Source organism: Drosophila melanogaster, chromosome X (assembly GCF_000001215.4).
Source record: "Drosophila melanogaster chromosome X".
Lineage (NCBI taxonomy): Eukaryota > Metazoa > Arthropoda > Insecta > Diptera > Drosophilidae > Drosophila > Drosophila melanogaster.
Window position 1 is genome coordinate 941,059 of NC_004354.4, and position 13,712 is coordinate 954,770.

Sequence of the window (13,712 nt, forward strand, 5' to 3'; positions counted from 1 at the left end):
AGCCATAATAAGCTTTAAACTAGTTGTACAGTAATAAAAATGCCACCACCAGAAGCCGGCAATTGAAGCGCGTTTATTTGCCGTGCATTAGTTTTATTATTTGGCATTGTTTTACATAATAAAAGTTGTGAAGCAATGGAGACCCGACTGGAAGTGCTCTTGCGGGAGCCGAATCCATTGTTCACCCGTTGGCTGGAGCGCTGGCTGCGCGAAGCGGAGCGCCGAGAACAGAAGTCCCAGTTTAGCCTGCGCCAGGCGTTGGAGTCCCTAAAAAGCTACCCTCTGCCATTGGCCAGCGGACGAGACTGTTCCATTCTGCGCGGCTTTGGGGGCACCCTCTGCCAGCTAATCGACGAGGAACTTCGCCATCACAGAGGCCTCCAATTGCTGCCACAGGAGGCCGTGGTTCAGGAGCGCTACGAGCAGCAGGTCCAGGCGGTAGTACGCAAGGTTCAGGAGAAGCAGCTGGAACACCAGAAACGCCAGAATAAATGCGACAGGCCCAGGAAGCTAACCAAAAAAGATCTGGCGGAGCTGGCAGCCCTTGAAGAGCGGGAGCGCGTCGTGCGAATGAAACCAGGTCAATTCCAGTTACTCCTTTTGGTGGATACTCAGGAAACCAGTGGCAAAAACAAGAGAGTTCTGGACCAGACGAGGAGCTACTTGGAGTCCTTGGGAGCCCGTCATGAAGTGCGTCGCCTGACAATCGGCGATTTCCTTTGGGTGGCCCAGGATCAAGAGGGCAATGAACTGGTTTTACCCTACATTGTGGAGCGCAAGAGGATGGACGACCTGGCATCGAGTATTCGGGATGGTCGCTTCCACGAACAGAAGCACAGGCTGCAGCACTGCGGCCTGCAGCACATCATCTACCTGGTCGAGGACTATGGCGATAACGAGCAGCTGGGCCTTCCACTGGACTCCTTGCAGCAGGCTCTGACTAATGCCAAAGTTCAAACTGGTGTCCGAGTGGTGCGCACGGCGAATCATTACCGATCCATGAGCTATTTGGCCGGAATGAGTCGCACCCTTGGCCAGATATTCGCCGGCAAGAAGTTGCACAGCGTGGATCGCGGCGCCATCGACCAATCCACCTGCCTGCTCACGCATTCCGACCTGGGGTTGCTCAAGTTTCGGGCCCTATATGAGGATTCCGCAAAGAATGCCCAGCTCACAGTGCGCGAGGTTTTCGTGCAACAGTTGCTACAGCTGCATTCCCTTTCCCTCGAACGCGCCATGGCTATTGTGGAAAGATACCCCACTCCACGCTGGCTGCTGGACGCATACGCGGAGTGTGCAGACCAAAAGCAGGCCAGGCTACTCCTCGCCAGCATCCCGTGTGGACCCCTGGAACGTCCACTGGGCGACAAGATCAGCCAGTGCCTACACGAATTCTACAGCACGCACTTTCGTTAGGATTAGCAATTGATTTTATGGGACATATCTAAGGTTATATACACGAGTTTATACATAAGTGAGAGAGAGAATACGTTGGACATTGAATAGTGTGATCTAGTCTAAGCCAAAAAATGTACAAGTCAGCCGCCCTTAGATGTTGCGGAAGTGCCGGATGGCCAGGTCCACCGGCAGGTCGAAGTCAAATCGAGAAAGAGCATCGATGGAGCGCAGTGAGTCGCGGAATCCGGTGCGGGCCACGTAGCTGTCTGCTGAGTAGTACGTGTCCACCAGTTCATGGCAGCTGAGGATCAGGTTCAGCCACTCCACCAGCAAATGGGAACTGTTTGAAGGAAGAGAAAAGCATTTCGAATGAAAGAAGTGTGATAAAAGCCAAGGTAAAGGTCTATCCCCGCGTCCCTGTTAGCCTTATGCTTAAATTAATTCGGCAGACTGCAAAGTCAAAAGCTACCTGCACCTAGCTAAATATATTAATATTTACATATTTATATTTACATGTTAAAGCAAAAAATCGATTAAGCAATTCATTGATAAAAAAGTTTAAGACAGTAGAGAATTGACATTACCGCAGAATTGCTGATAATTGCAGTAAGAATATTTTGATTTTGGACACTTGTAATTATAAAAAGTTTGTGTGTCTCTTGCTCTTTAAGATTCCTCTTTGCCAGGAAAATAACTATAAAATGAAGATTTGAAGATGTAAAAGGCTAGTGCTTCAAACTATGCACCTGTAAATAATATGGTATTGCAAAGTTATGCGGCTTGTAAATTCATCTTAACTAACATTCCTTCGATTTCCCAGCGTTTAGCCCATGTAAATAACTCACTTGAGTCCGGCGCAGACGAAGGCTTTAAAGTGCGCGTTGTTACTCCGTTTGTATGGACGATGCATTGCCAGAATCATGCCCACGGCGCTGAGCAAACTTTGCTTGGCGGTCACAGCCTGCGCGTCCACGATGTCCAGCTGGAAGCTCTGCGACAACTTTCTGGCAGGCGTGTTGTTGTACTCCTCGCCGTGTTTCAACCTATAATAGGCTAGTACTAGTTCCCAGGCGTGCATGGCCCTGCCCAAGCCGAGGAACTGCGAGTCTCCTCCGACGGCGGGCGGCACTACCGGAGGCCCAGGGTGCAGGCACCTCATGAAGGGAACCATCAAACTGGAGGCAGCCGATTCCGCTGGTATGCGAAGTCCGTGTTGTATAAGCTGCTGCAATGTGCGGGCAAAGTTCTTCCGCACAACCGTAGTCAATTCCCTGCCAATAGTGGCAATGGAATCACCGCGTGCATGCGTCGTCCGCCGGCTCTTGCTCTCCTTTTCCCACTCGAAGTTGGAGTAGCTAATGTCTTCGTCGGAGTCGGAGGATATGGCGCCCCCGGACGCATATGGAGCCAGTTCGTGACCAGTTGGCACTGCTCGCCGGCAACGAGGCGGCAGGGTCAGTGCTCCGTTTTGTGAGTTAATAACCGGATTGCCAGTGTCGGAGAATTCGGTTGACTCCGCCTGTTGTTGCTGTTTGCGCAAAGCTCTCTTGATGTTGGCCAACTTCTCGCGGTCGCAGCTCAAAGTGGCGGCCAGTGCAGCTACTTCCTGGATGTCCACCTCAAGCTGGGCACGTAGATCCCTAAATTGGGTGAATGATCAAGTCAGGTTGGTGTTCTTTACTTTGGTGTTGGTGCTTACGATTTCCAAACTTAAAATCTTAAGTTTATCTTTAAATAACATTAATACTTTTGGAAATGGAAACATTTAGGTGATTATTTGTGGCGGGTTAATAAGTGGGGGTATCTCCTTGGCTAAAATCCATTTCGATCTAAGCCTAAAAGATTCTCTTTTACGCAAAGCTATTAGTAAAGGTCTCAAAGTCTTATCTAAAATGTATATCGAATGCTAGTAATTGGGCCGTGAGAAAATGGATCTTACCCCCAGTGGTTGCCCTTGTGCGTCTTCTTCAGCGAATTTTGCTGGAATTCGTCGTGAGTTCGTGGTTTCACCAGATGCGTGCTGGCGAACATTTGCATGAGGACCGAAGCCTTGTCCAGCAAGCCATGTGCCTTGCTGTGCAAGCTCTCGCCGGAAGAATGGGCACCCAATCCCGAGGATGGCGGGGTAGTAGCTGTCGTAGCTGGAGCGTTTGTGGCAACGTAACTTGCCTGTGAACTCCGTGCTGTCTGCTTTGCAGCGTAGCTGTTGTACGCACCGGATAGAAGCTTCAGTCGATCCCCAACGGATCCCTCAATGGCATCGCACTGAAGGAAGGCAATGAAGCGCTCCAAGTCAGTTATCTGCGTCTTCAGTTGGGCCACCAGTTGCTCCTTCATCTTCAGAGGGCCCACAAACTCGCCGATGGCATTGTCGACCTGGTGGCGCAGTTGTTCCGTGCTAAGGGCCGGCAGTTCGTGCTGCTCTACCTGGAGATTGAGCTTGGCGCGCAGCTCGTCCAGGATAAACTTTTGCTTCTCGAGCAATACGTGCTGCGGCAGGATGCCAGGTTCGCCAGCCTCGTAGGCTATTTGTTCCAGCTCAGTCAGCTGGGACTTCAGTTGTTGGATGAGCTGGCTATCAGGACCATGGTCCTTTTCACCATCGCTTGCGGGCTTATCTGGATGGGATTCCTTGGACTGGACTGCGTCTGGAATTCCTTGGAAGGCGAAGTCCTCGAGGTCGCGTAAAAGTTGATCCCGCTCCTCCGCTGGCGCCTCCACGATTTGGCGGACTCTAAGCTGGACGTGAGCAAAGTGGGAGGTCAAAGCCAGCAGAGAACTTGTCAGAAGCTCCTGCTCCTCCTCTATGCTTCGCAGACGGGCCAGTTCGCTGCCAGTGCTTCCACGTCGCGCTTCTGACTTTTCCAGTCCTGGTTCTAGTTCGCAATCCACGCCAGAACTGGCGCTATTCGCGTCATCGTAGTTGGCTCCCAACGGCGACCACCGTTCGCTTAGCAGCTCCTGCTGCTCTTGTTCGACCTCCACTTCTTCCTCCTCATCTTCAGCACGAACAGGTCCAGCTGGCAGCTGGCCTTCGATCGTCGAGCAAGAGTCCTTGGTTTCCTGGGCCTCTGCCATTTTCATTTCCATATGGAAATGCTGCAGGGGATTGCCTTACCCAGCGTCGTTTGTTTCCACTGTTTTTGTGTTTCCTACGCTCGAGAAAAATCAATCGATGGCTTGTTCCGCTTTCTGTGCCAGCTGGCCCAGCTCCCTTGCTCTCTCCTGCTCTTTCGCTGTTTGTTTCGAGAAGTTTGTGTGCCAGGGGGATGTGTGGATAAAACGACGAGCGCGCGGCCACGGTTTCTGACGCACTGACAATTTCTCCGAAAGTTCAGAACATTGGGGGCTTTTCTCAGTGGGGTTTCCCTGTCGTTTGGGGATGAAAGTGTAGCTTTAAGCTATCGCTAACGAAATTCGTTAGGTTATTGCCTTTGCTAACTGGGAAAGCATTGCAAGTAACATTTTAAATGGTAAAAGTTTCTGCAGGATATTCGTTCTATTCAAGACTACTTAATAAAAAAAGCTCACATTAAGCTTACATTCGGTTATTTAGAGTTTTTATTAAAAGCCACCAATAGATCCTGCCATGGCTTATGCTTCCAAAAGCTGTGTACTTAACCGGCGTAAAAGCTTTTCGGTTTGCATCCTTAGGCTGAGCTGAGGAGCTTCTCACCTCAATTGTCCCCTAGATGTTAGTCCCAAAGTTGTCCTAATTTCCCAAACTGTTTACCGTATTTGAGGGGCGTGGACTCATGAATCAATGTCCATTATGACCTACATTACCAGCACATAAAGCGTTGACCGCATCGGGGAACACGCGGTTACCCCCTGCCACCTGCAAATAAACAGCGGAATCCGCAGTTATCTTTGAGTGCTTCGTGATAAGAAGCTGGCGGAGATTAAACCGCAGCAATCGGTTCTGTGGTTCTGCGTCTCCTGACGCTGACAAGGCATCTTATCAACTACCGGCTGATGATGGGCCTGATAAGTCTGTTGAGTGTCTGACACAGCAACCATGGCGGTCGTTTTGGGGTCACCCCCGCAAACAAGACGAATGATACGATACCCAGAAATGCTGTTTTGTACTTACATATGTGTATTCTACATGCCATCTGGCCGCGTTAGATGATTTAATTCAGCTTAATTCTGTTCTGTTTAACCAACTTTTCCTATTTCGATGTGGTAAAAACACATTTTTGGTTCATTGTGGTTACTACTTATTTATTGAAAAAAAAAAGGATGGAGGAAACGTAATTACGGGGAACACGCTTAACGAGGCGTCAGATTGTGCTTGCCACCATCGATGGGGAAGAGGGCGCCGGTGGTGAAACTTGCCTTGGAGCTGGCCAAAAAGGCCACTGCCTCGGCCACTTCGGTGACGTCGCCTACACGGCCCATGGGATGCGAATTGATGGCCCGCTGGAGCATTCCGTTGTACTCCTCGTCGACGATGCCAATGTTCCGATGGATGTTGGTCACCACGAAGCCGGGATTCACCGAGTTCACGCGCACACCCTGAGGCGCCATTTCGAGGGCCACAATCTTGGTGAACTGATCGAGGGCGGCCTTCGAAACTCCATAGCTCAGTGCTCCGGCGAAGGGACGAATGCCGGCACAGCTGCTCACGTTGACCACGGCTCCCTTGGTCTTCAGGAGGTGCGGGAGCACCGCCTTGGTCAACAGAATGACACCACGCAGATTGGTATTGAGCACCGCGTCGAATTCCTCGATGTCCAGATCGATGAGGCCACCCTTGCCCAGAATGCCGGCATTGTTGACAAGCACGTCGATGCGTCCGAACTTGGCCAACGTTTGCTGGACAATCGCGTCCGCATCCTTGGTCACATCGGCCACCACGATTTCTGCCTGCGTGCCCTTCAGGCTCTTCTTCGTGGCCTCCAGATTGGCCACATTGCGACCCACCAGCGCCAAAGTGGCACCTTCGCGAGCAAGAACTTGGGCGATGGCGGCACCAATTCCGCTGCTAGCTCCCGTCACGATCACCACCTTGTTGCTGAGACTCATATTGAAACACTGGAGTCGGAGTAGCCTGGCGGCGGAATTTATGGGCGAGCTCTCTTCTGCCTCAGATAAGATTAGTGCTGCACTTCACAAAAAATTATCTGGGAAAAGAAAAAGCAAGCAACTCAACTCCGCCTTCCAAAAAGTGGTTGTAATTTATGGCATAATTTGCTTGTTAGCAAGCTACTATTTCGTTAATTCATTAAAAACATATGTTCATATGTACATATAAGTGGATGCTTTTGACCTTGCAAAGGTAAATTATATAATAATTTGAGTTACGATTTCCAATGATTTACATATAATCAGTGGCTTCTCTTAAAGCTAGTTGTGCTTTATTTTAACTTTGGAATTCGCTGAAAAGCTCCAAGCATTTTTTCGCAGTGCGGACGTGACGTGAATCGCTCGTTGCTCTCTCCGGAAAAACAACCTGTAGAGGTTCACCTTGGGTCTCCGAGGGTCTTTATCGATGCTCTAGCATCGCATTAGCAGCCGCGATGCCTCGACTCGGGTTTTTAAAAGTCAGAGCCGAAAGTTTTTAATTAAAACTTTCCGTGGGTCTTGTCTGATTTCAAGCATTAGCGAAATCAAGGCATATCTCCTAGAAGACGGGCCTCCGAAAACGCCACCGCTGCCGCCGAACTTCGAGTTGAGCGCCTCCGTTGTCAGATAATTAGCATTTCCATTTGGCTTGAGTGCGCACTCGTATATCAACGCCTCCTCGCGTAGATAAGACGCCAGGGGTTCCAGCTGGAGGACATTGCGAGCGATTATGGTACAGTGGAGGCCCAGTACCTCCAATCGCCATTTGGCCAAGATGAATGGGAGTGAATGAACAGAATGTCAAGATAGGAGCGACCCGTTGCTCACTTCATTTATATCCACTTAAAGACGTGTCGACGTGTCGACGTGCCGACCCAGGGCCGCGTTTTGTTGACGAGGTCACACTGTACTTGTGTACGATTCGGCCCAAAAAGTTCTGTGCTTTTGATGGTGTATTTGGCACTAATCGTTTTCCTTGCTAAGCGATTCTCTCTGACTCGGCAATTATTCAAAATCTATGACTGAGTGGATTAATTAATTAAAATAGCGTAGCAATGTAGGCAGGAGGCAGCAAATGCATTTTATTTCTCCAATCTTGTTTCCACGCTCATCATTTCCGCCAGCTAAACTGGCGTATTTGATTCAGATTTCTTTAAGTGCTAAGATGGAAATGATTTGTTTTGCGATCTTAATGATTTTAATCAATAAAATTGTACGGGCTTGTATGCGAACGGAGGCTTCATCTCCATCGAGGAAATAAGGATACTCCAGCCACACTGCTCTGCACTTTCAAGTCCTTCGACGCAACTCAATTTGTTCTGGGTGGAGTGCCACAATGTTGTACTGGCAAACGTGGTAAGTCCTGGCTGCCAATTCCACCGATCCCCGCCTGAATTACTTGCTTGGCTTCTTGGCCAGCAGTCACTTTTGACGCCAGTGGCAGGACATCGGAAAACGGAATGGAACGAAACGGAGAACAGAAGTCCTCGTCCCAGCTCAAGGATGCATTGATAAGTGACAGCGGTTTATGGAAATTGATGGAGAGGAATTCATGTAATTGACAAGTGAAACGAAATTGCATACAAATTGCTTAAACCTAGGAACTTGCAATCTAAAATAAATTAACTTTTAATTAAACCAAAGAAGAAGGACACAACAAACAAAACAAAAACAAAAAAAAAACAAAAAAACAAAATAGGAAAATGGAAAATAGTAGCAAACGAAACTCAACTTTAATAGCCGTGCAGATTGCATTGATTAACTTGAGTTGAAAATGAAGGTTTCTGGCGAAGGACGCTTTTTCCGCGTTAGCAATCAACGAAGCTAAGAAATAAGTTAAATACACTATGTACAGCGGTGGAATGGAACCAAACTGGAATCCTCTGGCGGTTCAGTCCAAAGGAGCTCACTTGAGAGCAGCCTTGTTCTTCAGCGGCAGGAATGCGGCCATAAAGCACCCGGCTGTGCAACAAGAAACAGGGATAAGAATCGATTTGGGCTAAGACTTCGATAAACTTACCCAGCATGAATGCACTGATCATGAGGAACGGCGGCACACAGCCCAGTCCCATCAAAGCCGGGAAGAAAATGTTGCCCAACAGAGACCCCAGACGGCCGAACATCATTTCCAGCGAGACAATCATCGTCCTAAAGAGATTGTAAACCAGTTATTTCCAGAATCACATTGCCGAAGTGATCAAAAACGCACCTGAGTGAGGTGGGAAAGAGGCTGACTGAGGCGCTGATCACTGATGTGGCCGATATGCTGCCCATGGTCACAAAAAGCGAAGCAAGTGCGACCGTGGATGCTGCTGAGCTGGACCAGTACATCCCAATGGAACAGCCGGCCGCTATGAGGAGTCCACTGGCTAAAGTTTATGGAAGGTTACAAATCCATTCATTTGTTCCACCGATTGGTATTGGCAGTACTTACTCATTATAAGCTTGACGCCAACCAAGTTTACCAGGAACCCAGCCAGCATGTATGCCACAAAGCCAGCACCGGCCACAATCAGATTGTTGGTGTAGGTGGAGGGTGTTATAATTACATGGCACTCGACCGTGGGATCATTCCGAGTTACTGCCTCCAGCTGGCTTTGGGTGCGATTAACACTGTACTCCAAGATGTTGCAGATGCTCGTCGATTGTGATTCTCCGCTCATCAAGTTTTCGTACTCGTTGATGGATGCAAACAGTTGTGGCAGCCACAATCGCATGGTGTTTTGTCTAATAACGATACAACATATATTAATCCAAAATAATATCACAGTATTACTTCATGATCAAGGCCCTATATCGCTGCAATATAAACGAATCTTCGTTGTATTTAGTAAACTTACCCCAAGAGCACGCAAAAGTTGAGGAGATACACCCAAAGGGATAGGCCCAAGTAGGGTTTGGTGAAAAGGGGACGAAGCTGCGTGAAGCCCGAACGCAGGGAGCTCTTTTTCGAGTCCTGATTCTCTGGATCCTGAACTTCGACGCACTCCGTCGGAAGTTTAAGCTCAGTCGGAATTGTTTCATCCTTCGCGTGCTTTTTTACCGGAACAATTACTTCATTGGCCAGCAATTTGATCTGTTTTAGAATACATGCATTGATGATTAAATATTTCGTCATAGTTGAGTATACATACTGGAAACGAGTCCTTGGGTTTTCTCGAGTTCAGGTGATACATGAACTTGAAGGCATCCAGGGCTTCCCGGTTGCGCCCCTTGGACATGAGAAACTTGGGACTCTCCGGGAAGAAAAAGAAAAGCACAAAGCTCAGAAGACTGGGAAGTGCGGTGACGGCGACGAAAAACTGCCAGGATGTCACTGAAAGGGTTCGATGTTGCAATTAGAAAAGTTATTTGATCTATCGATTAACTAGGGCCTTGATTTAATACTTAAATCTTAAATTGCTTAAGATCACTTGCTTCTGTTATCACAGCTTCTTGTTATCAACTTGCTACACTACTGCTATACTCGTATTTGCTCTCAATAAAATCTTTTAAGCTGTATCTGTATTTAGGTAGCGTTAGTGGCGCGTGGAGTTCATATATTTTTTGATGATTGTTCCCAAGGGGGATGGGGCCTCCGGCATTATCATCTGCTATCTTCATATCACTCCTCACAACCACTGATAATAAGACAATAACACAGCCAAACACGTAACATACCCTCGGGACTTACACGACAAAGTCCAGATCTGAATGTTCCACGTCTCGGGCAATATCAGCATGGCCAGTCCCGGTAGCGTTAGCGTTGCAATTGAGAACATGATGCCCACCATCATCATGATACGCTGTCGATGCTTCCGTCCATGGAGTTCCGTCAAATAGGTCATAAGAACGGCAAAGGGGCCACTCATACTGCATTAATAGCACAGATGCTGCAGTAGGCTCATTTGCAACTGGGAAGAGGTTAGTTACTTACCAAAAGCCTCCAAGGTATTTAAAAACCATCAGTTGGATCCTACTTTGACTGAGTGCTCCGCCCAAAACGCATATCGTATCGGCGGCATAGCCCACAATCAGGAGGTTTCTTCTGCCCTTGATGTCGGCCAAGTAGCCCCAAAGCACCGCCGAACTGATCATGCCCGCATAGGTAATGGCATTCAGGATGCCCTTGTCCAGGAGGCTCAGCTTAAGATCACACTCGGCGCTGGGCAGGATGTAGGACATCGTGGAGGTCTCGTAGACGGTGCCCATGGCCGCTGGCACGGCGGCCACCAGCAGGAGGATGTTGAACATTCCAAAGCCAGCGGCATCGATGGCTGCCTCGAAATCAGCTGCCGCCTCTTTTTGGGGAGGATCCCCAATTTGGTGCTCGGCAGTCTTGTGAGGCTTGGGATCGCCGGATTCACTGGGCTCGCTCATCGTGCGTATTGTTTGGGTCGCCTCTGCTAACTGAAGCTGGGCCGTTGGGCGGATACGTTATATCTTCCAGACGGCGCTGGGGCCTCAAATCATCTTTGTTTGCCTATAGTCGAGGGAAAACAAAGCGATGCTTATGCCAATTGCGCTAATCTAGCGACTAAGGATCACCCTACTTGGGATGCTGCAGGTGGTAGTAGTGTGGGATTCTCTGAGAATGAGAATGAGCTCTGGTATGAACGCTCCACGTTTGTTTAACTAAAGAATTTTCGCGGTGGTGACCCCGCGAACTAACCCTTTAATCCATTAACTTTCTTCCATTCTCGGACAGGCATGAAAACAATTAAACGCCTCCCTGTTTACTCAGCGGTTTATGGGCCCCCATCATCCGCATCATCAACGGTATCTGGCCCCTTCACGTATATGTGATCACTCTGCCTGCGACTGTCCATGTGAATGGGAGGCTTTATTGCCACCGTGATTCGGTTTACTGATTTGTAGACTCCCTGTAATGTACGCTTGTCGCAGGGGTATATTATTTCGTTGGAAAGATTGTTTTTAAAAAAGAAAGGTGAAAGTATCTGACCAGTTTTCAGCACCTAGCACTGTTAGCACAACTTCGATATAAAAGGGGGGCAATACCCCCCCAGGCCGAAGGCTCCGTTTATTAAAATTTACTCTGTGTTACATTCGACATATTTTTAATGGTAATCCACAGTCGGCATCCGTAGGTGTCGTCTTCGCACCTGTTCTGATTACGGCTCCTATGACGACACGGCAGCGCCTCGCTGATTTACGTGGGCTCCCCGTTTCCATTTCCATTTTCCAGTTTTGCCGGCTTGGCAACCGTTGCGTCGTCATCGGGCTAAACTAATTGCGATGATTACGGGTTATGAGTTGGTTTCCCTGAAAACTTTTCGGGATTACGATTACTCATGTAGGGGCTTAGTGCTGTGGTCTGGTTCGGTCGGGGCTGCTCTGCTCTGCTCCTGGCGTGTGCTGCGATTTGTTTTCACAGAATCTGAATCTGGCCGGCACAGTGGGGGCCCGCCCGCCGGTCTCATGTGGCATAGATCAGGATTTGATATTAATTAAGCGGCCTTCGGGCGGAGGAGTGCGGAGGAGCAAGCAATAGAGCGGAGCTTACTCCCCAGCGGGAGCTTAGGTCGCAACTTAAAGGATATGGTATCGGTTTAGTGTCGACCAGTGTCGGACCTCGTCAAGGTTTCTTGAGAGGAATGGGTCGTGAGAATTAATGGCCGATGAGATGGTAGCAACAAATTCCAAGAAACCTCGCCCATGACCTTCCGACACTCGACTACAATTTAATCAAGTTTGCAAAAGAGTGCAATGTTTTAGTAATGATGGCCCTTCGTTTCAACCTAAAACACCATTTCTTTCGACAATTGACCTCGTGATGTGTGTGTTTGGAGCAATGGTTTGTTCTGTTTTTTTTTTTTTTATAATGAATTTTATTTTTATTAGGAATTTTATTTTGATTAGGAATTGTAATTTCCCATGCCAGGGACCTCTGGCTGAAGTGCGTTTGTAAAATCCAGATTATCTTGCACTTGAGCAACATGATTCATTCATTCATGGTACTCAGTACATTTTAATTAAAATAAACAAGAATTTGACATGCAGGAGCCGTGTTTAAGGTCACAAAAGAAACCCTTGCCCTTGCCCTTGCCTTTCCCATTAACCGCATCGCCTGCTTCTGAGCACTTTCCTCAGCGACTCCGCATACTGTTCTCCACTGCGGCCATGACCATTCCCAGTGGCATGTCATAAAAGACATGACGAAATCTACCAAGACTGAAATTTTTCCACGCTACAGTTTGTTTAATTTCATCAGCTCCAGCTCCAGCTGCGGATACGAAAAAGGCGAAGCGGATTCGTGGGGCCTGGGGATGACGGGGGAACGCAAATTTCTTTGCGCTATTATCTAAGTCAAACAGAAGCTGGGCGAAGCGAGCGAGCGCCAAAACTTTTTCACCTCCGACGATCGGGGCACAGTGTTAAGGGTGTGCGAAGTGGGCTCGGAGTGGGACGTGCACCGAAAGAAAAACCACTGAAAGAACTTTGCATTTAGTATAAAATAGTTGTACTACTCGCTTTGCTGCCGGATCTTAGGACTGATGAGATATGATATCTAAGGTGTACTGCTAGCAATATTGCTTTAATTGAAGGGGCTCGACTCATTTCTCTTGGTGCACTGCTGTAGTTAACGGCTTTGCATGTTGGACAACGTCACAACTTGGCAACAAATTGGACTTTTGTTTGTGTTTGTTAAAAGGCTTAATTTGTTGTGCTTTCGGTCTGGCTAAGGAAACATTATGGGAGAGTGCGGAGGGGTGCTTTTAGTGGGTGGCTTTCGGGGGATTGATGGCTGCTGGGTGGTGGGTGGTGGGTGTTGGAATGGCTAAAGTGCTTCACATAACTTGTCGCTGTGTCCAAGGTGTGTGTATGTGTGTATATGTGTATGTGCTGAGGTGTGTCTGCCTAAATCAAGCTCAAACAATTTCAACTATTTGAATTGCCGAGCCATGGCAAGAGCATTAGAGTGCCGTTTACGCACACACACTGTCCCCAATTACACTGAGCGAAGTTTCCTGTTCAGTATCTGAATATCAAAATATTGTATACAAACGTAGAATCATGACATGTCCAAGGAGTGATAAAGTGGATATTAAACCTTATTACTAAATACCAGATAATCGATAGAAGTTTTAAACAATGTTGGGACCTGACTACCGAGTACTTTTTCCAGTGCTCACACCCACACACACACACTGGCATGGGTGCATGTGGCACTCAGCTGCTAACGACGTGCCCAAGTAAATGTCAAACTAATGCCCAAGCTCCGCACCGCAGGAGCCAGGATGCCAAGC

General features: G+C 48.2%; 4 protein-coding genes across 5 annotated transcripts; 1 reads left to right on the top strand and 3 right to left on the bottom strand.

The window, feature by feature from the left end:
• The first annotated feature begins 16 nt into the window (after window positions 1-16).
• Window positions 17-2,171, top strand: mus81. The gene has a single exon (NM_130517.3). The coding sequence runs from the start codon at window positions 136-138 to the stop codon at window positions 1,414-1,416; it is 1,281 nt and encodes a 426-aa protein (NP_569873.1). The 5' UTR covers window positions 17-135; the 3' UTR covers window positions 1,417-2,171.
• CG3703 (uncharacterized protein) lies at window positions 1,416-4,715 on the bottom strand. The gene is made up of 3 exons (NM_130518.3): window positions 3,338-4,715; window positions 2,244-3,038; window positions 1,416-1,738 (listed from the first exon to the last, which is right to left on the bottom strand). The coding sequence occupies exons 1-3, from the start codon at window positions 4,486-4,488 to the stop codon at window positions 1,549-1,551; spliced, it is 2,136 nt and encodes a 711-aa protein (NP_569874.1). The 5' UTR covers window positions 4,489-4,715; the 3' UTR covers window positions 1,416-1,548.
• Window positions 4,716-5,603: 888 nt separating this feature from the next.
• CG3699 (uncharacterized protein) lies at window positions 5,604-6,442 on the bottom strand. The gene has a single exon (NM_130519.3). It carries the CDS (start codon window positions 6,424-6,426, stop codon window positions 5,671-5,673), a length of 756 nt encoding a protein of 251 aa, NP_569875.2. The 5' UTR covers window positions 6,427-6,442; the 3' UTR covers window positions 5,604-5,670.
• A 1,084-nt stretch (window positions 6,443-7,526) lies between these two features.
• On the bottom strand, window positions 7,527-10,842 carry CG3690 (uncharacterized protein). Of its 2 annotated transcripts, none has more exons than NM_001297835.1 (8): window positions 10,382-10,842; window positions 10,139-10,317; window positions 9,600-9,781; window positions 9,306-9,541; window positions 8,900-9,192; window positions 8,675-8,834; window positions 8,486-8,613; window positions 7,527-8,427 (listed from the first exon to the last, which is right to left on the bottom strand). In NM_001297835.1, the coding sequence occupies exons 1-8, from the start codon at window positions 10,822-10,824 to the stop codon at window positions 8,372-8,374; spliced, it is 1,677 nt and encodes a 558-aa protein (NP_001284764.1). In that variant the 5' UTR covers window positions 10,825-10,842; the 3' UTR covers window positions 7,527-8,371. The 2 variants fall into 2 exon arrangements, with proteins under 2 accessions (NP_001284764.1, NP_569876.3); NM_130520.4 differs by having other exon boundaries at window positions 7,994-8,427.
• Between the last annotated feature and the right edge of the window lie 2,870 nt (window positions 10,843-13,712).

Excerpts from the sequence above, each read along its gene's own strand:
- mus81 (NM_130517.3), top strand. The coding sequence starts at position 136 with ATGGAGACCCGACTGGAAGTGCTCTTGCGGGAGCCGAATCCATTGTTC.
- CG3703 (NM_130518.3), bottom strand. The coding sequence starts at position 4,488 with ATGGAAATGAAAATGGCAGAGGCCCAGGAAACCAAGGACTCTTGCTCG. Across the intron at positions 3,039-3,337 it reads CACAAGGGCAACCACTGGGG|GGATCTACGTGCCCAGCTTG; the intron begins GTAAGATCCATT and ends CACCCAATTTAG. Across the intron at positions 1,739-2,243 it reads TTCGTCTGCGCCGGACTCAA|TTCCCATTTGCTGGTGGAGT; the intron begins GTGAGTTATTTA and ends TCCTTCAAACAG.
- CG3699 (NM_130519.3), bottom strand. The coding sequence starts at position 6,426 with ATGAGTCTCAGCAACAAGGTGGTGATCGTGACGGGAGCTAGCAGCGGA.
- CG3690 (NM_001297835.1), bottom strand. The coding sequence starts at position 10,824 with ATGAGCGAGCCCAGTGAATCCGGCGATCCCAAGCCTCACAAGACTGCC. Across the intron at positions 8,614-8,674 it reads CTCTTTCCCACCTCACTCAG|GACGATGATTGTCTCGCTGG; the intron begins GTGCGTTTTTGA and ends CAATCTCTTTAG. Across the intron at positions 8,428-8,485 it reads GATCAGTGCATTCATGCTGG|CCGGGTGCTTTATGGCCGCA; the intron begins GTAAGTTTATCG and ends CTTGTTGCACAG.